The 23,238-nt window shown below is 34.7% G+C and overlaps 1 protein-coding gene and 1 pseudogene across 1 annotated transcript; both read left to right on the top strand.

Moving 5' to 3' along the window:
• The first annotated feature begins 2,812 nt into the window (after window positions 1-2,812).
• Window positions 2,813-5,264, top strand: LOC130973537 (uncharacterized; annotated as a pseudogene).
• Window positions 5,265-21,494: 16,230 nt separating this feature from the next.
• Window positions 21,495-23,017, top strand: LOC130975253 (uncharacterized). Its single transcript, XM_057900070.1, has 3 exons — window positions 21,495-21,579; window positions 22,233-22,582; window positions 22,682-23,017. The coding sequence occupies exons 1-3, from the start codon at window positions 21,495-21,497 to the stop codon at window positions 23,015-23,017; spliced, it is 771 nt and encodes a 256-aa protein (XP_057756053.1).
• The last annotated feature ends 221 nt before the right edge of the window (window positions 23,018-23,238 follow it).

The raw sequence follows: 23,238 nt of genomic DNA, 5'->3' as shown, positions 1-23,238 counted from the left end.
GTGGAGCAGGAGGAGCTGTCATGCATCAAAAAGCATCAAGGGCTAAGAGTCCTTCTTGGAGTGCAAGCAAGGAGAAATGGCTCGGATTGATGAAGCTTGGTGTAAAAGGAAGACATAGAGGTAATTACATGTTGGTTAAAGCATTCGGTTTCCTCTCCTCTCTCTCTGGCCAAACCGGTTTTTCTTGAAGAAGAAGAAGTTTATCTTGGTTAAAATGGTTTCAACCGTGGAGGCTTCCCCTTCTATAAATAAGGGAGAATAGCCATGGCTTGAAGCAAGGAGTGATAGTGCAAGGCACAGTGTTCACATAGCTACCTAAGCTTACAGTAGTTCTTCTCCTTCAATGTTCTTCATTTTGTATTTTTTTTGTTTAATTTTGTTTGTCTTGAGTCTCATGGAAAAAGGCAAACAGTGAAGTTTGTAAGAAAAAGCAATAGAGCGGAAAAAAGCAGAGAGTGCAAATTAAAAGAAAAAGCCATAGATGTCCTTAGAGGTCCGTTGTACATGTGTGTTGTGTATCATGATTCTGTGGGAATCCCCTTGCAAGTTGGGTTAGCACTTTGAAGTTGAAAGCTTGGTGGGTTACCAAGTCAAGTTCAGTTTTGGATTTAGATTATGGACTTGTCCCGGATAGAAAGGGTAGTTCCTAGGGAGAATTGGTGTTTGTAATCAAGGATGATTATAGTGAAATTCCATCATTGTTGTGATGGAGACTGGATGTGGCTGCATTGCACTTTGCAGCTGAACCAGGATATATCTTAGTGTAATTTTCTCTCTCTTCTATTCTATTTCTGATTCTGCTGCACAGGAGACAAAACTGAAAAATATCTCCTGACTGGTCACGAGACAAAACAAAGAAATATCTCCTCAAGTGTTTTGAAGGACAGCAAGGGTTACTAAGCTAAAAAGGGGCTAAGATTCAACCCCCCTTCTCTTAGCCACTGAAAAACCATAAAAAATTAATTGCTTGAATGAACAATTAATGATGTTTAATGTCATTGGAGTGTTTGTAAATAAATATGGTGTTGAAAGCACTTATGGCTGAGAATTATTTCAATGAAAAATACTATGTTTATGCTTGTCTACGAGCTTATCTAAACGTAAAAGGAAAATATTGAAGTTTAAGAGAGAAATGGTAAGAACCGGAAGATAATAATTACTTAATTGAAAATAAAATAATAAATTAATTATCTGAAATGCGGTTGAAAATTTAGACATCTTAATTTAAAAATTGAAGAGTGAGATTTAGATTCAATGAATTTTTTCGAGTGAAAAAATATAATTTTTGTGAAAAATTATGTAAAAATGCATACCGGTAAATTAGCTGGTAATACTGGCTAAAGTCTGTCTAGTACGGTGTGAAAGTGATAAAACGGGCGCTAATTCAAAAGGTTTGACCCAAAATTAGACCAAATAAACCAAAAATACTTAACGGATTGGACCGAGTGTAAGTTGGGCCGAAGCCCAACATATAAATAACCAATTAATGAGCTAATTCAGCTCATAACTCACCAAGAGAGGAAAGAAAGCAGCTACATTGAGGAAGAGTAAAACCTCCAAAACACTATTCATTTTTCTTCTTCATTTGTTTGTAACTCGAGCTACGATACTCCAATTCGCGTCCCGTTTGTGGCTACACGAAGCTCTCGCCGAGCCTGTTAGTTCTAGCTAGGCATTGTTGGTAAGAAATTGTGTTTTATAATCCCTTTCTCTGTCCGAAGTAATTTAATATTTTTAGGTTTAGATTTTAGTTAGATTTTATGATTTTGGTTGTTTAGGGGTGATTTAACATTGGAGTATTGTTGGGTTTTTTCTCCAACACCATTGGGTAAGGTAAAGAACTTGTTGCCCTTACAAAATTGGGATTATTGGTGAATCCTAGGTATTAATTGTGGCAAATTAATTTTTTATATCATGAAAATTGTTATTATTGGAGCTTTTAGATTGTGTATGGTGGCTTGCTAGACTTGGAAGCTTTATGGAAGCTTGGTTGGAATCAATTTGGTGAAGTTGAGAGTGTTGCGAATTGGTCAAGGTATGGTTTCAGTTTCCTTTATGTAATATGTAATATTTTGTGAAACTTAGGCTAGTGGACCACATGATAGGCAGTGGCGGAGCTTAACTCAGACAAGGGGGGGCCATGGCCCCCCCTAAACTTTTTATAAAAGAATTAGTAGTACTTCATCAAAAATAAAGAATAGCTTAATTGGTGTAGATGCTTTACTATAACTTAAAGTATCCAGGTTCAATTCTCATCTCATACATTTATTGTATAATAATTTTTAGTGAGTGGGCTTTGTTAACTTCACAACACATCAAAATTAAAAGATAAAATCAAATCAAATCAAAAAAATTATCTAACAAAAAATAAGAATAACAAAAATCATCTAATAATCAAATCAAATAAAAAAAGATTATCTAACAAATAAAAGATATCTAATAATCAAAACAAATAAAAAAATATAACTATAAAAACATGCTACTCCCTTTGCTTCTCAAAACATGCTACTGCCTATGCTGTGCTTTACTTTTTTATTCAACAAGCAACACTCCCTTTATCTTTGAGTTCAAATATAAAAAATTAGGTATTTTTTATTTATTTAATTTAATATTATTTTATATTTTACTATTTATTTAATTTAATTTTTTATATGATAAAAAATATTATAATATTTAATGAGTATTGATATAATTGTATTTTTATAAATTGATAAAAAAATTCAATAAATATTATAAATTTTAATATTTATCCTTCTAACTTTTTTTTACATATTTTACAGAATATATATTCAAATTTTCATACAAAATAATGATGAAAAATCAAAGAATTCATGCATTTTTTAAGAGGAAGGCTAATATTCAAGAAGGGGAACATATAATTTCTACAATATCAACACATGTAGATAGTTCTTCTACTATAATGAATCACAAAGAAAGTGAGATACAACCTTCAAAAGTTCAAAGAGTTGCATCTGATGAGTTTGATCTTAATTCTTTGGAACGAGACCCTGGAAAACGGCTTCAAATTTGGCAATATCACCCAAACCAGAGAGATGAGGTTAGACGAGTTTATCTTAAATGGGGTCCATATCAAAAGCATCTTGACAATTATCCTCTATCTGGTACAAAGCATCCAAGACGATTTCAATATGCTTGGTTTGGTATTTTTCCTTCATGGTTAGAGTATTCACCTTCTAAAGATGCTGCATATTGTTTATTTTGTTATTTGGTTAGCAAAAAACCCAGTGGACGTAATGGGTCAGATATTTTTATTAGTAAAGGGTTTAGAAATTGGAAAAAAGTTAATGATGGAAAGAATTGTGCTTTTCTTAAACATATTGGAGATCCTTACTCACCACACAATAATGCAGTTGGAGCATGTCTAGATTTATTGAATCATGCAAGTCACATCCAAAATGTAATTGAGGATCATACTTCTGAGGAAATTCAAAAGAATCGATTGCGTCTAAAGTCCTCCATTGATGCAACTCGTTGGCTTACATTTCAAGTTTGTGCTTTCAGAGGCCATGATGAGACTCCAGAATAAAAAAATTGAGGTAATTTTCTTGAAATGATAAAACTCATAGCATCTTACAATGATGAAGTTGCAAGAACTGTGTTAGAAAATGCTCCATATAATGCCAAATATACTTCACATCAAATTCAAAAAGAAATCTTGCATATACTCTCAAACAAGGTGAGAAAGCATATTTGTGAGGAAATTGGAGATTCCAAGTTTTGCATTGTAGTAGATGAAGCTCGTGATGAATCCAAAAGAGAACAAATGGCACTTGTTTTGAGATTTGTTGATATACATGGTTTTATTCAAGAGCATTTTTTTGATCTTGTACATGTCAAAGATACTACATCATTAACTCTAAAACAAGAATTGTGCGGCATTCTTTCTCGACATGGTCTTGATGTCTCTAATATTCGTGGTCAAGGATATGATGACGCCAGCAACATGAGAGGAGAATGGAATGGGTTACAAGCATTATTCTTAAAAGATTGTCCTTATGCTTACTATATCCACTGTTTTGCTCATCGATTACAACTTGCATTAGTTGCTTCATCAAGAGAAGTTATTCCTGTGCATCAGTTTTTTTCAAAATTGACTTTCATCGTCAACATCATTTGTTCTTCTAGTAAGCGACATGATGAGTTACATGCTGCCAAGACAGATGAAATTGTCCATTTATTAGAGATTGATGAACTTGAAACTGGTAAAGGGGCAAATCAAATTGATACTTTGAAACAAGCAGGTGATACTCGATGGAGTTCTCATTTCTCTTCTGTTTGCAGTTTGATAAATATGTATGGTGCAACGTTGACTGTTTTACAAAAGATTATTGTTGATGGATCAACTTATTCTCAGCGTGGTGATGCAGATAGTGCTTACAATATCTTGACCTCATTTGAGTTTGTATTGATCTTGCATTTGATGAAAGATATGATGGGAATAATTGATATTCTTTGTCAAGCTTTACAAAAGCAGTCTCAAGACATAGTTAATGCTGTGCAACTAGTTTATTCTACAAAAACACTTATCCAAAGTATGAGAGATGACAGATGGGAGGAATTATTAAAAAATATGAAATTATTTTGTGAGCAACATGATATTCTAATTCCTAATTTAACTGCTTCTTATGTTGCAAGGCAAGGACGCTCGCGTCACCAAAAAGATCATATTACAGTTGAGCATTATTTTAGAGTGGAGATATTTTTAGTCACAATTGATAAGAAATTACAAGAGTTAAATAGCAGATTCAATGATCAAGCAATGGATCTACTAAGTCTGAGCTCTACTCTCATGCCTAAGGATGCTTACAAAAATTTTGACATTGCTAAGATTTCTACTCTTGTTGATAGCTACTATCCCGAAGACTTTACTGAACAAGAGAAGATTAATTTGCCTTTTCAGCTTCAGCATTTTATTCTTGATCTTCGTCAGCATCCAGAAATGAAGAATTTGTCAACTATTCATGAACTGTGTAGATGTTTAGCAGAAACAAAAAAGTTAAAAGTGTATTACTTGATTGATAGATTGATTCGTCTGATATTAACTCTTCCAGTTTCTACAGCTACTACAGAGCGATCATTTTCAGCAATGAAAGTAATAGACAAGGTTAAGAAACAAGATGGAGGACGTCTTTCTTGCGGATAGTTTGGTTATTTACATTGAGAAAGAAATTGCTGAAAAGTTTAGTTCTGATTCAATTATTGAAGATTTTAAGTCATTAAAAATGCGAAGAGTACCATTATAAACTATTTTATATTTTTTATCTGTAGAATTATTTATTTATTATCTTATTAGTAACAAACTTAAAGAATAATTATATTTATAAATTTTATTTTGATATAAATATTATTATTAAAATTTTATGTTAAATTTCCGGCCCCCCAAAGTTTTGTTTCAAGCTCCACCACTGATGATAGGATTGAATTGAATATATGGTTGTTTGAATTGTGTTTGTGGTATATGCATTTTGATGGAGATTGAATAAATTTTATGTTTTGAGATATGATTGTGGTGAAATTCTATTATGTTTATGATTGATGATTAATGATGGTTGTATGTATGGTATTTAGAGATGGATGATGTTGTTGAATTTGGATTGTGGGATTCGTGAATTGAGTAATATTTAGATGTGAAAATGATTGAGAAAGTGAATTGGTAAGTGATGGCGCATATGTACGTGATTGTTGGTGTTGAATGGTAAGTTTTGATATGGATTAGAGTGTATTTGAATGTGGCTTGGCTTGATGTTTTGGAAAACTAGAGAACCTTGTGAATTTTAATAAAACCTTATTTTTGATGTACTTTGACAAGGTGTAACTTCAGCTCCGAACCCTCAATTTTAACAAAATTTCATTTAAATAAAAATTTGGTCCGAAAGCTTTAAAATATTCGAAGAACGGATGGAAAATGTTTTAAAACAAAAAAGTTATGTGTGTTTAAAGTTTGGTATGAAAATTTGAATTCTGCAGCTTTTGAAAAGTTACTAAGTTTTAAGGCCATGCGTACGCGGACTGCTGCACGCGACACGGGGATTGACTACTGCCAAGCACCCATGCATATGTGGCACAGGCATGCGTACACGGAAATGTTAATTTTTGAGGCATGCGTACGTGGCGTGTTGCACGCAACGCGAGCCTCCCTTGCTGTTTTGAGGGCTCGCGTACGCGGATAGGGGCATGTGTACGCATGACCCCTGTTTTGCTGAAAACTTGATTCTTCATTTTAAAAGATTCTCCTAGCTTTGTAAATTTTCTCAACTACTATTTGAAACTTATAACTAGTGGTTAGGCCTTGGGATTATTGAGGATGAGTTAGATGACTTAAGATTAGATTATTTATGTTTTATTTTAGAAGATGAAAACTTAGGCTTGAGAAGTTATGTGAATGGAATGATTTGAGTAACTTGACAGAGTGTTGAGTTGATGTTATAATAAGAAATGATGATGAGTTTGAGACTTAGAATGGAAATGAATGATATTAATGGGATGAGTAATAATGAACTTGTTCTATGAGCAGTGATCACTAAAACTGATTCTATATGATTGATATATTGATATTGATGAGTCGCTATGCGCCTGGCAAGGACGGTGGTTAATCCCACTTACGTTGAGATGTGATGTTTGAGACTGAGCATCCCGCTCACATCCTTTCAAGTCATAAAAGTGTGTCGGGCAGAATATCCATACACAGTGAGCAGGGCACTATATCCTTGGGGGTACCTATTTTTATTCATGACTAAAAGACCAACATCCCAAGGGGATGTGTTGGGTTGGCAGTTAAACCGAGAATGTGATATCATAGCCAATAGGATAGGCATTCATCATGTACATCTTCTATCTATTTGCTTGGTTTGCCTATTTTCATCTTTTGCCTAAATGTATAACATGTTTACTTGCTTCCTGAATTATTTGCAATATATTCATATTACCTAGTTTTACTTGATTGTAATTATTTGTGTTTTCTACTGGGAGTGAGGAGGCTCGGTAGGCGGTGGCAATGGAATCGCATGAAGGATAGGCTTGTGAAGGTTGTGTGATGAAGAGAATTCTTGCATGTTTGGAATCGATCAAAACAAGAATCAATTTGATGGTAGCATAGTCCAAACTAATAATGAATTCTCTTAATCAAATGTTTACAAATTCTAATTAACCGAGAGTAATTAAACCTCGGGTCATTCTCCCTAGGAGTTGCAATAAAATGTACATTTATTGGCAATGAGAGAGAGCATGGGGAATTGGGATTGCAAGATAGGCAAGTAATGTAAATAGTAAGAAAGTAAATGATCATGCAAGAAATTAAAAGGAAAGCAATTAAAAGAGAATTTAAATACTAAAAAGAGCTCTTGGTGAGAATTGGGAAATTTAGGATTCTTATCCTAGTTATGCACCACAAACATGGCAATTGTGTGGAATCAATCCAAATTAGTCAATCCTCCTTGAGAATTAGCCAAAAGGGCATAATTGGTCTCAATCCATAAGTCCTATTCAACTTACTAATTACATAGTGAAAGACTAGCGTCAATGGAGACCAAACCAATTACCCATCCCCACACTATGTGGAATGGACATCCACAACTCAATTCCACCCAAACACCTAATTTCTCAACCAACAGTATGAAAACTAAACATGCAAGGAATTAAAAGTCAAAGCGATAAAAGTCAAAGCAAGGAAAATTAAAGTGCAATAAACCTCTTGGCAAGTAATTGAGAGCTAAGATTACCTATCCTATGCATTGACCACAAACACATGATGATTATGAAGAGTTAATCCTACTTAGTCAACCTTACATCGAAGATAAGTCAAATAGGCATAATTGATTCCAATCCATAAGTCCTATGTCAACACTAAGGGGTCACATAGAGTCAATGGAAATCAAATCAACTAACTATTCTAATGTATCAAACAAGAATGGACATCAATGACTCAAGGATCACCAAAGTCATCAATTTCAAGTCAAGAATGGAGAAAAATTATGTAAAAACTAAGACAAGTATTTTATCAAACACTTGGTGTGTATGAAAATAGAATAATATTAAATTGCATTACAAATAAATTCTAAAATACCAAAAGCAAGAAAATAACAATGACAACTAAAGAAAGCAATAAATGACATGAAAACATATATTGCATTAATTAAAATTAAAGTTAACAAGAGTATCCATGAACATAAAAATAGCAAAATAAAGGAAATGACAAGAGGAATTAAGAAGATAAAGACAAGAGAGCAAGAAAACATAAAGAAAACTACATTAAAACAAGAATTAAAGTGATGAAATTAAAAGGAAACTAAGCTAAAAACCCTAATTCTAGAGAGAGGGGGGAGCTTCTCTCTCTATAAACTAAGAAAGAACTTCATAAAAGCTAAACCTAATTGCCCCCCTTCATTCCTCTTCAATTTGGCCTTAAATAGCATCAAAAAATGAGTTGGATTGGGTTTTGGGGCCCAGAAATTGCTGCCAACAAGTTGCCATTAATGGGGTCACGTGCAAGGACCTGTGGGGTCACACAGACGTGTGCGTCCACACACATGCTGAATCCCGCCTTGTGCGTACGAACAAGTACCTGTGAGTACGCAAACTTAGACTTATGTCCACTATAGCAAATTATATATCATTTTGAAGCCCCGGACGTTAGCTTTCCAATGCCACTAGAACCGCCTTATTTGGACTTCTGTAGCTCAAGTTATGATCAATTTAGTACAGAGAGGTCAGGGCTGGCAGCTTTCCAAATCCTTCATTTCTTGAATTCTTCCCCTTTGTATGCTCTTTTCCTCACTTCTTCAACCCATACTTGCCTTGAAAACCTGAAAATCACTTAACAAATACATCAAGGCACCAAATGGGATTAAAGTTAATAAAATTGACTAAATTAAGCACAAAAGAGCATGTTTTCACTTTCAAGCACAATTTAGGAAGAAATCTCAATAGCATGCTATTTAGGTGAATAAATGTGTGTTTATGTGATGGAATCCACTCAAATCAAACCAAAATATATCGTAAAATATAGATTCATCAATTTTTTCACACTTAAACAATAGCATGTCCTCATGCTAAACACAACCAAAGGAGATGAATGAAAGGGAAATAATTGATTTAATGCAACTACTTATATGCATGCAACTATACTAAATGCTATTTACCTATATTTACAATATGATTCCTATTGAGTTTGGCGAAAACTAACAAAAGAATCTCAATCAATCCAAAGTAGAAACTTATGGCCAAGATAAAGCAAATATAGCAATATGATCAATGTCCGAAGATATGATTTGAAGTTTCCAAAATTTAGTTCAACAACTTACAAGAAGATACAAGATAAGCAATGGAATCATAAAATTGAGCGATTGAACTCCTCACCGGATGTGTTTACACTTTAGTCGCTCAGTGTTTAGGGCTTAATCACTCAATCCTCCCTTAATCATGTTTCTCAAAGATTTGCAAGTCGTCTAACAATTAACTAAAATTTGATGAATGAATACAAATATCATGAGGACTTTTGTGGGTTGTAATGGGGCTTAGGTAAGGGTAGGGTTAATATGGTTAAGTGGGCTAATAGATTGGATTTTTGATTAGCTCAAGTATCCCACCTAATCCTATATCATCCTATATACATAACAAAGCAACCTAACTACCCATTTATCCCTTTCTCACATTCACTCATGCATGCTTCTTTTCAATTCAACCACATATGCATCTCCTATTTACATTCTTATTATTATTTCTTTTTTTTTTCTTTTTCTTTTTTGTTTTTTTTTTTGTTTTTTTTCTTTTTTGCTTCTTTTTTTTATTATCATACAAGAGAGATGCATATGTTCCAAGTAATGACTGCATGAGTGTTTTTCCACTTTTTAAATATTTTCAATGAACACCCAAAATACTAACTACCAAAGTTTTTCCACAAATTCTCCCATACTTGATTAACACACACATTCAAACCCAAGCTAATCAAAGATGCAATTCAAGGACATAATAGTTTTTCACTTAGGGCAAATGATATGCTTAAAATTAGAACAAAGGGGAATTAAAGGCTCAAAAAGTGGTTTACAATGGTAAATGTAAGGGTTGGCCATATAGGTTAGTGAGTTCAAATTCAAAAAAAATAGCCTCAATCATACTAAATGTAATTCAAAACATCAATATAGGACATATAGACTAAATCAAATCTAAGATTACAATCATAAAGGAGTATAACGCACAAGAACAAAAATTGTGATTGAAAATATGCAACCACACAATCAAAGCTCAAATCTTACTTGGTGTTTGTTCAAGCTCTTTTCTATGTTCCACATAAAAGATACTACTAGCAAGTTCAAAAATAAGTTTTCAAATCTAATCAATGGAATGCCCAAAAAAGAGATTTCTTGAAAATTCTTAGTTGTTTTAGCAGACTTATTTACTCTACCATACAACATGCAAATATAATTGTAATAAGACTATAAGCAAGCAAAGATATATACAAATAAACTAAGCAAAGCATAATGTCATAAAAGACTAACAAATATTCACAAAAATATAACTATCCAAACTATTAAAAAAATAGTGCAAGTGTAGAGAGAGAGAGAGAGAGAGAGATTACACCCCAAATATTGCGGATCCTCCCCCACACTTAAATGTTGCACGGTCCTATGTGGATGCACTCAATCTGGGGGTGAAGAGATGCTCTAGGAGACTCCACCTTCAGCTGGTGGGTACCAGGGATTCCGGGTTGCTGTATAAACACAGAAACAACAATTGAGAAAGAAGTCATAGCAGTGTGGTATGATAGAAGACAATGTGTGCATTCTAAGTGTGCACGGTTTAAAACACACACATCGGCCGGATAAAATAGTAACCACAAAAGCAAAGAAAAGCAGGTTCCTCAATCAAGTAGCCTAGGTTGCAAATAAAGAATAAGCAAAACTTAAGGAACAAGCAACCCTAGGTAACCACAAAAGTGAATTGAGTAATTGAGATATTGGATATTGGAATTGTGCAAGTGAGAGCGCAAAATTAATAGAAAATGGCACAATTAACAATAACCAATCAAATGATGAAAAGCAAACTACTTATTCATCCTTAGAAATAATGAAATAATCACATGTATAAGGTGCTTGTTACAAAAAGTGATAAGTCTTGATAGGAATCAAGTCAAGTCGACTCAAAAAAAAAAAAAATTCAAGGCATTAACAAGGAACAAATACCTTGTTATGCGATTATATTCACTTAAAACCCATGATGACTAAATAGTTCAACTCAATTCACTAAGGTAAACATGCACAATTCACAATTAAGATGCCAAACAAGGATATAGTCTAACACATATGGTAGCTACAACACATGCATTAAACTTGTATTTCATCTAGGCAATCAACAAAGACTTGATACATAGTGCACATATTCATTAAATCAAAATTCAAGCAAGAAGCAACCCAATATTCATCAAGCAAACACTTGCAATTTAGTTAATTGTCAAACAACTAGACTAAACCTAATATAATTACCAAAATAAAAATGAAATGCAAACAAAAAAAAGTAAAGCAAGTAGAAAAGAAGGCAAAAGCAAGAGAAGAGAGGGGTGGAAGAAAGAACAAGAGAAGTAGAGAGAAGAGAAGAAAAAAATGTAGAAGTGAGAAAACAGGAGCATGCGTATGCACAGGCATGTGTGCGTACACACAAAAGGCAAAAAGATGCGGTTGTGCGCGCGCACAACAACATGCGGGCGTTGCAAACAGAATGGGGCATAAGGACCTGTGCGCATGCACAGAGACTTGTGCGGATGCACAGAAGGGAAAAGAGAGGGGTGTTCACACGCACAAGGGGTGCGTGTGCTGCGAGCAGAGGGGGTTCCAAGGGTTGTGCATGCGCACAGCGCTATGCGCACGCGCATGTAGGTTTTTTTTAACATGAAGCCTCAAAATTACCAGCTATCACACCGTCTGTGCGTACACACACAGGTCCGTGCGCACGCACAGAGGCAAAAGGATGGGGGATGCAGACGCACAAGGCGTGCAAACACTCCTAGCAGAAAGGGTATAAGCCGGTGTGCGGGCGCACTGATGGGTGCACGCGCACATAACGTGAAAATTGGGGTTGTGTGTGTATGCATAGGTGCGTGAGCATGCATATGCTCTGTTTTTTCTAAAAAAAATTTAGTGCTCTAAGGCACCAAACTTGATGTCCAAAATAGCTTTTCAACCCCAAAATATATTATTCATCATAAACACATGATCTAAACTAAAATCTAATCAAATTAACCTTGAAATTAAACTAATCCTAAGCTATGTACAAGAAACAAAATGCAAGAAATTGAAACTATATACAAAGAGAGGGTTAGAAAGGTGTTACCATGGTGGGGTGTCTCCCACCTAGCACCTCTATTTAGAGTCCTTAAGTTGGACTTTATTGAGAAGCTCTAACAATGCTTGGGTCCCCATTTTCTCTATTGATTGCACCAAACTTTAGTGGAGTGTCCAACAAGCCATGAGCTTCCAACAAGAAAAATAAAAAACAAACAAGAGAAACATATTCACAATATCAACATATTCACAATAGTTAAAAACAAGGAAGCAACATATGTACAATCAACCAAAAATAAGCTATTTACATATTAAGATATTTACAATAGCCAAAAACATACACCATTGCAACTCCCCGGCAACGGCGCCAGATTTGATGAAGAGAATTCTTGCATGGTTTGGAATCGATCAAAACAAGAATCAATTCATTGGTAGCATAGTCCAAACCAACAATAAATTCTCTTAATCAAATGATTACAAATTCTAATTAACCGAGAGTAATTAAACCTCAGGTTGTTCTCCCTAGGAGTTGCAATGAAATGTACATTTATTGGCTATGAGAGAGAGCATGGGGAATTGGGATTGCAAGATAGGCAAGTAATGTAAATAGCAAGAAAGTAAATGATCATGTAAGAAAGAAAATGATCATGCAAGAAATTAAAAGGAAAGCAATTAAAAGAGAATTTAAATACTAAAAAGAGCTCTTGGTGAGAATTGGGAAATTTAGGATTCCTATCCTAGTTATGGACAACAAACATGGCAATTGTGTGAAATCAATCCAAAGTAGTCAATCCTCCTTGAGAATTAGCCAAAAGGGCATAATTGGTCTCAATCCATAAGTCATAGTCAACTCACTAATTACATAGTGAAAGACTAGCGTCAATGAAAACCAAACCAATTAGTCATTCTCACACTATGCGGAATGGACATCCACAACTCAATTCCACCCCAACACCCAATTTCTCAACCAAGAGTGTGAAAACTAAACATGCAAGGAATTAAAAGTCAAAGCGATAAAAGTCAAAGCAAGGAAAATTAAAGTGCAATAAACCTCTTGGCAAGTAATTGAGGGCTAAGATTACCAATCCTAGGCATTAATGACAAACACATGATGATTATGAAGAGTTAATCCTACTTAGTCAACCTTACATCGAAGATAAGTCAAATAGGCATAGTTGATTCCAATCCATAAGTCCTATCTCAACACTAAGGGGTCACATAGAGTCAATAGAAACCAAATCAACTAACTACTCTAATGTATCAAACAAGAATGGACATCAATGACTCAAGGATCACCAAAGTCATCAATTTCAAGCCAAGAGTAGAGAAAAACTATGTAAAAACTAAGCCAAGCATTTTATCAAACACTTGGTGTGCATGAAAATAAAATAACATTAAATTGCATTAAAAATAAATTCTAAAATATCAAAAGCAAGAAAATGACAATGACAACTAAAGAAAGCAATAAATGACATGAAAACATAAATTCCATTAATTAAAATTAAAGTTAACAAGAGTATCCATGAACATAAAAATAGCAAAATAAAGGAAATGACAAGAGGAATTAAGAAGATAAAGACAAGAGAGCAAGAAAACATAAAGGAAACTACATTAAAACAAGAATTAAAGTGCTGAAATTAAAAGGAAACTAAGCTAAAACTCCTAATTCTAGAGAGAGGGGGACCTTCTCTCTCTAGAAACTAAGAAAGAACATCATAAAAACTAAACATAATTGCCCTCCTTCATTCCTCTTCAATTTGGCCTTAAATAGCTTCAAAAAATGGGTTGGATTGGGTTTTGGGGGACCAGAAATCGCTGCCAGCGAGTTGACATTAATGAGGTCACGTGCAGGGACCTGTGCGGACGCACAGACGTGTGCCTACGCACACATGCTGAATCCCGACTTGTGCATACGCACAAGTACCTGCATGTACGCACACTTAGACTTATGTCCACTATAGGAAATTGCATATCATTTTGAAGCCCTGGACGTTAGCTTTCCAATGCCGCTGGAACCGCCTCATTTGGACCTCTGTAGCTCAAGTTATGACCAATTTAGTACAGAGAGGTCAAGGTTGGCAGCTTTCCAAATCCTTCATTTCTTGAATTATTCCCTTTTGCATGCTCTTTTCCTCACTTCTTCAACCCATACTTGCCTTGAAAACCTGAAAATCACTTAACAAATACATCAAGACACCAAATGGGATTAAAGTGAATAAAATTGACTAAATTAAACACAAAAGAGCATGTTTCCACTTTCAAGCACAATTTAGGAAGAAATCTCTAAAGCATGCTATTTAGGTGAATAAATGTAGGTTTATGTGATAGAATCTACTCAAATCAAACCAAAATATATCGTAAAATATGGATTCATCACTGTGGGATAACGGTGTTTACAATTAGTTAGAAAATCCTTAGGATTTAGATAACCCTTTTTGGATTTTATTAAAATGTCTCTAAGTTTAAATTCTATACTTAATGTGAAGTTCTAGGATTTCTTTTGGCATCCCAAAAATTTATATTTTATATATTAGACTCTGTTAGCATACTAACAACCTCCGGTTCTCATGTCATATTTTGTTGTTTTTCAAATGTAGGTCGCAACCCACCTCGATGAGTTTGCGGGATGGTGACAGAGTGGAGGATCACTTTTATTCTCTTATATTTTGTTATTTTGATGTAGATTCTATCACTTTTATATTTTATACCTTGGTTGACTTAAAGGCTTAACTTGAGAGATAGGATGTACATGTTTTACCATTTCTAAAACTCTGTTATATATGTCTGTAATAACTAGTCCGCCTAAATTTCGCGGGCTGCATCTAGTATTCTTTTGGCTATTATACATATATATTTATGTATACCTTGTGATCTTGTATCTTTATCTTGTGTATCTTATTCATTACGCTTGTAGTTAGTTCATGTGAACGCTTCGTACCTTGTATCTCTGTTTTCTAAGTTTTGAGCTTTATTTCTTCATCGGGCTTTTAGTATTAATACTTCCTTCTATATATATTATATATGTCATGGCGCTTTATTATCCCTCGCTTTACAACATGAGGTAAGAAAAGTTACAGAATTTCCCCTTGAAAAGTTACATAAAAAAAGTATCAAATGATTAAAAGTGGAAAGAAAATAAAGAGAATTCAAAAGAGAAGGTTAAAAAAAATTTGAAAATGGTACATTTGAAAGAAAAGGTTAAAATGATAAAGCGGGGAGAATCAAGAGGTAAAATCAATCAATAGGTTAAAAAAATGAAAAATATGAACAAAGAGGATTTTAAAGGTAATAAGGGCTTTTGTAAAAGATTTGAGACAAAAATATTATTAGAATGAGGGTTGGGGATAATATGGTCATTCAATAAATGGCTGGAGGGTAAAATAATAATTAGGAGGCATAAAGAGAAAAATATTCATTTAATGAAGTATCAAGAGTAAAATGGTCTTTTGGACTATTAGGGACGAAATGATAATTTCATAAAAGTTTAGGGACAAAATAATAATTTTATAAGCTCAGTGATAAAATAGTAATTTTAAAAAAGTTTAGGGACATAATGATAATTTTTTAAAAAAGTTAGGAGTATAATGATAATTTTGAAAAAGATTAGAGGCATAATAATAATTAAACGTGTATGAGCAAAATGATAATTTGAATAATGAAGGATAAAATAATTTTCTAAAATATTGAGGTTAGAATGGTAATTGAGAGGTTAAGGAAAATGTCATTTTGATAAAAGAGTGATGACAGAATAGTAATTTTTTACTAAGGGATATGAAGGTCATTCACTAAAATAATGAGGACAGAATAGTAATCTAAGGAAGAAGAGGACATAAAAAAGTCCTAAAAGAATTAAAGCAAAGGAAGTTCCTAAAAGAAAGAGAAAAAGATAAGATAGAGTAAGATAAAATAGGATAAAATGAGTCATATTGAGATAGACTGAAAACAGAATAGGGAAGACTGAGACTAAATGAGATAGAATGAGACGGAATGAAAGACAGAATACTTATCAGTGAGGGTGGAAAAGGTCCCATGAAGTCAATACCTCACACATCAAACAACTCAATCTCCAGTATTTCCTACTGCGGCATCTCATGGTTGTTGGGAAGATTCTCAACTCTCAGGGACTTGTCACAGTTTCTCACAAAATCTCGAGCATCTCTAAAGAGAGTCGGCTAATAAAAAATGCTCTAGAGGACCTTAGATTCTGTCCTCTCACCACCAAAGTGGCCTCCGTACTAGGAACCATCACAATGCCAGAGAATCTGTTGTGTGTTCTTCGCCTGAGACTGATGAGCAGATATTTTTATATGCTTTTTTACATCATTTTCATATAGTTTTTGTTATGTTTTGTTTATGTTTTATTATATTTTCATAGGTTTTAGTGTAAAATTCACATTTTTGGATTCTACTTTGAGTTATCGTGTTTTATGATGATTTAAGGTATTTTCTGGCTGAAATTGAGGAGTTTTGGCAAAGTCTAATTCAGAGACAGAGAAAGAAGTGCAGATGCTGTCAGATTCTAACCTCCATGCACTCGAAAGAGAATTTCTGGAGCTACAGAAGTCCAAATGGCGCGCTCTCAATGGCTATGGAAAGCTAACATCCAGGGCTTTTCGAAATATATAATAGTCTATACTTTGCTTTGGAAAAATAAAGACCCAAAACTGGAATTCAACGACAGCCACCAACCCCATTCCTGGCGTCTAACCCCCAAAAGGGAGCAGCTGGCGTCCAACACCCATTCAGGAGTTCAAAGCTAGTGTTCAACACCCCAAAGGGAGTACCAACTCGTGGCTTCACTTAGGCTCAGCCCAAACACTCATCAAGTGGGCCCGAAAGTCAATTTTCGCACTATAAGACTAGTTTATCTTATTTTCTGTAATTCTTAGTTATCAGATTAGTATTTATAGGAGAAGATCACCCTTGTTTATGGGTTCCACCAATCTTCTTCCCCCACTTTTACTTTCGAACTTTATTGTACAGTATGAGTCACTAACCTCCTAGGTTAAGGTTAGGAGCTCTGTTGATTCTTATGGATTAACAATATCAGTATTCTATTTCAATCTATGCTTGATTCCATTCTAAGATGTACCTTCGTTCTTCATCCTAATGAATTGGGAGTGTAACTTGAACGTTATCCCTATTTCACATGGGTTATTGCGATTCCTTGATGGGATAGTACTAAACCACAAGCTTGATTATACATCTCTTAGACGGCTAATCCATGACTTTATTGGGTACTTGGGGACATCAGTGCAGCCAAAGAACGTGGCGATTAGGGCCTTTGTGGTATAGCCTAGAACCAAGACGTAGTATTCTCTGATCCAGAAGATCTGACCTTGTCTGTGGTGCTTTGAGTAGGATCACCAAGGAAATAGACTGCAGGAGCTTCACCCCCGTTCAGATTGGATGACCACTGATCCGGCATTTGATTTGAAGTAGAGGAGGCTAATGACCACTGACCTGGCATTAGTCATTTACAGCATGCCATGGAATGAATCATCAGAAGTTGGATTAGATGGTGAGAAAGGTTGATACATAAGGAAGAAGCATCTCCGAAGCCTCAACCATTCTCTCATCACTGATTTCACATCTATCTAGTAACGTTTATTTATTTATCTATTTTATGTATTTTTCACAACAACAATAATCTTTTCGAATCGTCTGACTAAGATCTACAAGGTAGCCATTGCTTGCTCAAACCAAAAATTTCCGTGGGATTGACCTGATGGGTGGAAATTAGATTCCAACACAAAACTCACCGGCAAGTGTACTGGGTCGTATCAAGTAGTAATTACTCACATGAGTGAGGTCGATCCCACAGGGATTGAAGGATTGAGCAATTTTAGTTAGGTGGTTGATTTAGTCAAGCAAACAGTTGATAATCTGAGTGAATTGTGATCAACAGAAGCCAAATTGCATGGAAGTAAAAGGGAGAAGGGGAAATTGATAGTAAAGTAAAGTGCAGAAGAATAAATTGCATGAAACTTAAAGTGCAAGAAAGAAAAAGAGCTAAAACTTAAAGTGCAAGTAATGTAAATGACTAAAACTTAAATTGCAAGAAATATAAATTGCTTGAAGAGTAAAAGGATTTGGGAGCTGTGATTCAAAATTCAACAAGAGATTGTAAAGAGCAATAGATCAAAAAAGTAGAAGATGAAGTAAGATGCAGCATATCTCAACATAAATGAAAAATTTGCTTGAAGAAATAAAACAGAAAGAAACTTAGCTCAATTGTAAAATCTGAAAGAGAAATTGAAGATCTCAGGGGATCAATGAGACTAGAAAGTAGATCTAGATCTCAATTCCTTCCTTGATCAAATAGAAAATAAGCTTGCAGAAGCAATGTAAATGAAAGAAGTAAAGGAAACTCAAATTCAATCCTCAATTCTCAGAATTATGCAGAAGAAGAACAAAAATGGATTTCAGATCAAGAATTGAAATAGAATTCTTTCAATTTCAATCCAAAATCCAAAAACAGAAAGTGAAAATTGCATAAGCAAGAACAATGAAAAAGAAAACTTAGATCTCAATCCCAATTTCCCAAATTCAAAGTGAAAACTAAAAATTTAGCTCAAGGAAATTAAAAATGCTAAAAAGGTCCTCTACAAATCAAACTAACTCCTATTTATACACTTTCTAATTTTTTTGAATTTCAGAACTTGGAGTGGGCTTTTCAAATTGGGAAAGAATTGGATCCAAATTGGTTTTTAATTGAAATTCAACCAAAGCCACCTCCCAGGGGAGCACTCAGTCATGTAACCCAACGTAGCGCTCAATGGCCTTGTCCCCCTTCAATTTTGTCTCGTGCCAAGCTCTTGGTATAGCGCTCAGTGAACTCATGTAACGTAGAGCTACTTTGCTTTGGAGTGAGCTCCACTTTCGAGCCTTGGTGAGTTCATTTTGAGGTCGTTCTTCATGAAGAGTAGCGCTCAGTGAAAGCTTCAAATGTAGCGCCCTTTGTAAGCTTGTGCAAGGTTCCCAGTTCAAACCTTGCTGGCTTCATGTGCTAGCAATTTCCTTGTGAAAAGTAGCGCTCAGTTAAGAGCTCTAATGCAGCGCCTCTTTTGCTTTCCTTATGTTCCCCATTTCGAACCTTGGCTCCTTCATTGCTTGGTGTAGCGCTTTGCTTTTCTTTTTGTTGAGGCCCAAAAAAGTTAACTAAGTTAACTGAGTGCTATGCTTTTGCCTTGTTCCCTTGGGCGCTCAGTTAAATTACACAACATAGCATCCTTGCCTTGCTCCTTTGGCTTTGGTGTGCCCCATCTAGCGCTCACTTTTAGAGCGCTATGGCCCTGGGTTGCTTTGGTTGACCTTTGCTAACCCTTGTGATGCGCAACACTTTTCTAGCATAGGCCACGCTTTTATGGGCACACTTTCTTTGTTTCTTCTTTTCTTCACCTTCAAGTAATCAAAACAACCAATCAAAGCATCACCAAATTCACAAGGCTTATAAATCATTCAAAAACCAACTGATTTCAGCTTAAACTTTATGATTTTGTGTCAAATAAAGGATGGTTTATTGATTCAACAAAATCATGCAAATCCACTCCAAATCACTTACTTATAATGCAAGAAAGTGCATAAAACCTAATGAAACAAGTGAAAAATGCTTGAAAAGCTAGCATAAGATGACTTGTTATCACGACCCTTACTTACCTGAGGTATTACTTGAAGGACCCGTTGCACTCGCCGGTCTATCCGTGTGAATATTACAGAGTCAATTTTGTGGACCAAGTTTTTCGTGCCGTTACCAGGGATTGTTTGAGTTTGACAAACTATCGGATTATCTTGTTACTTAGATTAGGTACTTTTTATCTTTTAATTGTGTCTTTTGTTTTCTTTTTCTAAAACTTTTTCAAAATCCATCTTTTCTTTGTCTTTTGTTGGAGTCTAGTATCAGTTCTTGAGTTTGGTGTCCCTTGTGTGTTTATCTTTTCTTTAAATTTTCGAATTTGTTCTTGAGTGTTCTTCTTGGTATTCTAGTTGTTCTTGTCTCTTTTCTTGTTTTGATCTTAAAATTTTTAAGTTTGGTGTTTTTCTTTTTAATTTTCGAAAAACTAGTGTCTTTGATCTAAAAATTTTGAATTTGGTGTTTTTTTGTTGCATTTCTCTTTCTTCATTAATTCAAAAAAATAAAAATTATTTCCTTTATCTTTATTCAATTTTTTGAAAATCTTGTCTTCTTTTCTTATCTTGATTTTAAAATTTTTAAGTTTGGTGTTTTCTTGTTAGTAAAGTTTAAATTTTGAATTTCAAATATTATATTTTCATATCTTTTTCAAATTTTTATTGTATCTTTTTAGCTTTCTTTAAATTTAAAAAAAATCCAATCTTATCTGATTTCAAATTCAAATTTTAAAACTCAATTTCAAAATTTAAAATTAAAAATTTAAAAGTTCAAATTTCAAATTTCAAAATTAATTCTTTTTCAAAAATCAAAATTCAAATCTTTTTAAATCTTTACTATCTTTTCAAATCTTCACCATATCATATCTTTTCAACTTATTTTTAAATCTTTATCTTATCTTGTTTCAATTTCAAAATTCAAAAGCCAATCTTTTTCAAATCTTTTTAATTCTTATCTTATCTTGTTTACTTTTCCTTTCCAATTTTAAAATTAAAAATTTTTAAAAATCAAATCTTTTTCAAATCTCCAATCTTATCTTAGTTTCAAATCTTTCTTACTTAATTACTTGTTTTATCTTATTTTAATTTTAAAAGTTTGGTATCTCTTTAATATTCTCCTATCTAAACTTCCTAACTAATTCCTCTCTCTTCTATTTTTGAAAACTACCTTTTAGTTTTCAAATCTTTGTAGTTAATTAGCTTTTAATTTCCTTCTTGCTTTTTGAATTTAATAAGCAAATAAAATAAAAACAAAAATATTTTTCCAGTTTCCTTTTCTATTCTTAATTTTCGAATTCTTTTACCCCCTCTCTATTCAAATTCTTCTTCTCATTCCTCTACCCTCGTTCTTCTTTCTTCTTGATATCTCACAGGGAGTTTAGAAACTTCAATTCTCTTTCTTTCTTGTTTTTCTTTTTCTTGTTTATGAGCAGGAACAGAGATAAAAAACTTCTCTTTGATCCTGATCCTGAACCTAAGAGGACCATAGGGAGGCGTTTACAAAAAGTTAAAGCACAACACTCTGGAGGAAACCTCACAGAGTTTTTTGAATAAGAAACTGAAAATACAAACATGGCAGCCGATCAGAATAATGGAGGAGATGCAAGAAAGGTTCTTGGTGATCTCACTGCACCCACTTCTGACTTCTATGGAAGAAGTATCTCTATACCTGCCATTAGAGCAAATAACTTTGAGCTTAAGCCTCAGTTAGTCTCTCTAATGTGACAGAATTGCAAATTTTATTTACATTCATTGGAAGATCCACATCAATTCCTATCCGAATTCTTGCAAATCTGTGACACCATAATAGGTTTAATAATAAACCATTCCCTTTTTCTCAGCAAAACATGGAGAATTCTAAATAGAGCCTTTCTAACTTAGCAACCACAGTCTTTGAACTCTCTAAGACCACTCATAGTTTCATAACAGAAACTAGGTCCTCCATCAGAAATTTGGAGGTACAAGTTGGTCAACTAAGCAAAAGAATTCCTGAAACCCCTCCTAACACTCTTCCTAGTAATACTGAAGTGAATCCAAGAGAAGCGTGCAAGGCCATCACTATAGAAGTGAAGGCTGAATCAGAAGGAGATAATCTGGCATTGAACGCCAATAAGGAAGTCCTTACTGGGCGTTTAACGCCTAAAGAAGAGTCATTCGTGGCGTTGAACGCCAGTAAGGAAGTCCTTACTGGGTGTTCAACGCCCAAAGACGAACCATTCCTGGCGTTGAACGCCAGTAAAGGAGTCCTTACTCGGCGTTCAACGCCCAAAGAGATACAACATCTGGTGTTAAACGCTAATCATGGGGCAGCTGGGCATTCAACACCCACTCAAGACTTCCCTATTGAAGAACTCAAGGCAAATAAGGCTCACAAGGAGAATATAGAAGTTCCAATGAATGCCTTGTTGCAATTCATGGATTATGAGGATCATTCCTCCTCTGATGAGGAAGAGGAAACTAAGGAAGTGCAAATTGCTTGGTACCTAGGAGTCCTCATAAAGCTAATTTCCAAGTTATTTGGAACAGAGACATTGGAGGAAGAACCTCCATTGCTCACCAAGGAACTCAATGCCTTGGTTCAACAGAAACTACCTCAGAAGCTGCTGGATCCCGAACGCTTCCTAATTCCTTGCACCATAGGAACCATTAACCTTGAGAAGGTTCTGTGTGACCTAGGGTCAAGCATAAACCTTATGCCACTCTCTGTAATGGAGAGGCTGGAAATCTTTGAGGTACAAGTTGTAAGAATCTCACTAAAGATGGCAGACAAGTCAATGAAAAAGGCATTTGGTCTAGTAGAGGATGTCTTAGTAAAAGTTGAGGACCTTTACATCCCTACAGATTTTACAATCATGGATACTGGGGAGGAAAAGGACGAATTCATCATTCTTGGAAGACCCTTCCTAGCCACTGCCAATGCCATCATTGATGTAGCAAAGGGAGAGCTGATTCTACAGTTATCGGAGGACCACATCTTATTCAAGATGCCTAACACCAACTCTTCCTCTGATAAAAGAGAGACAGTTATGCAACACTTAGTGTTCCAACCCTCTCTCTGTGTAAAACTATATAGATCTCCCAGACACCAATTCTAAGTTTAGTGTTGGGAAGCCATCATCAAGCATTGAGAATAAAGGTACTAAAAAGAAATTACCTAAAGGCTAGAGGGATAAAAAGATCCCCACTGAAGGCCTCTCACCTAGCATGAGAGTTGCATTCACTAACAACCCATTCATTCCACACACAGTGAACAAAATCTTGTCTCTAGAACATGTGGAGCTCATCCATGAGAGCACAGGCAAGAAGTTCACTGTAA

This window comes from Arachis stenosperma, chromosome 4 (genome assembly GCF_014773155.1).
Source record: "Arachis stenosperma cultivar V10309 chromosome 4, arast.V10309.gnm1.PFL2, whole genome shotgun sequence".
In the NCBI taxonomy this organism is placed as follows: domain Eukaryota; kingdom Viridiplantae; phylum Streptophyta; class Magnoliopsida; order Fabales; family Fabaceae; genus Arachis; species Arachis stenosperma.
This window is presented reverse-complemented; position numbering and strand designations above follow the sequence as displayed.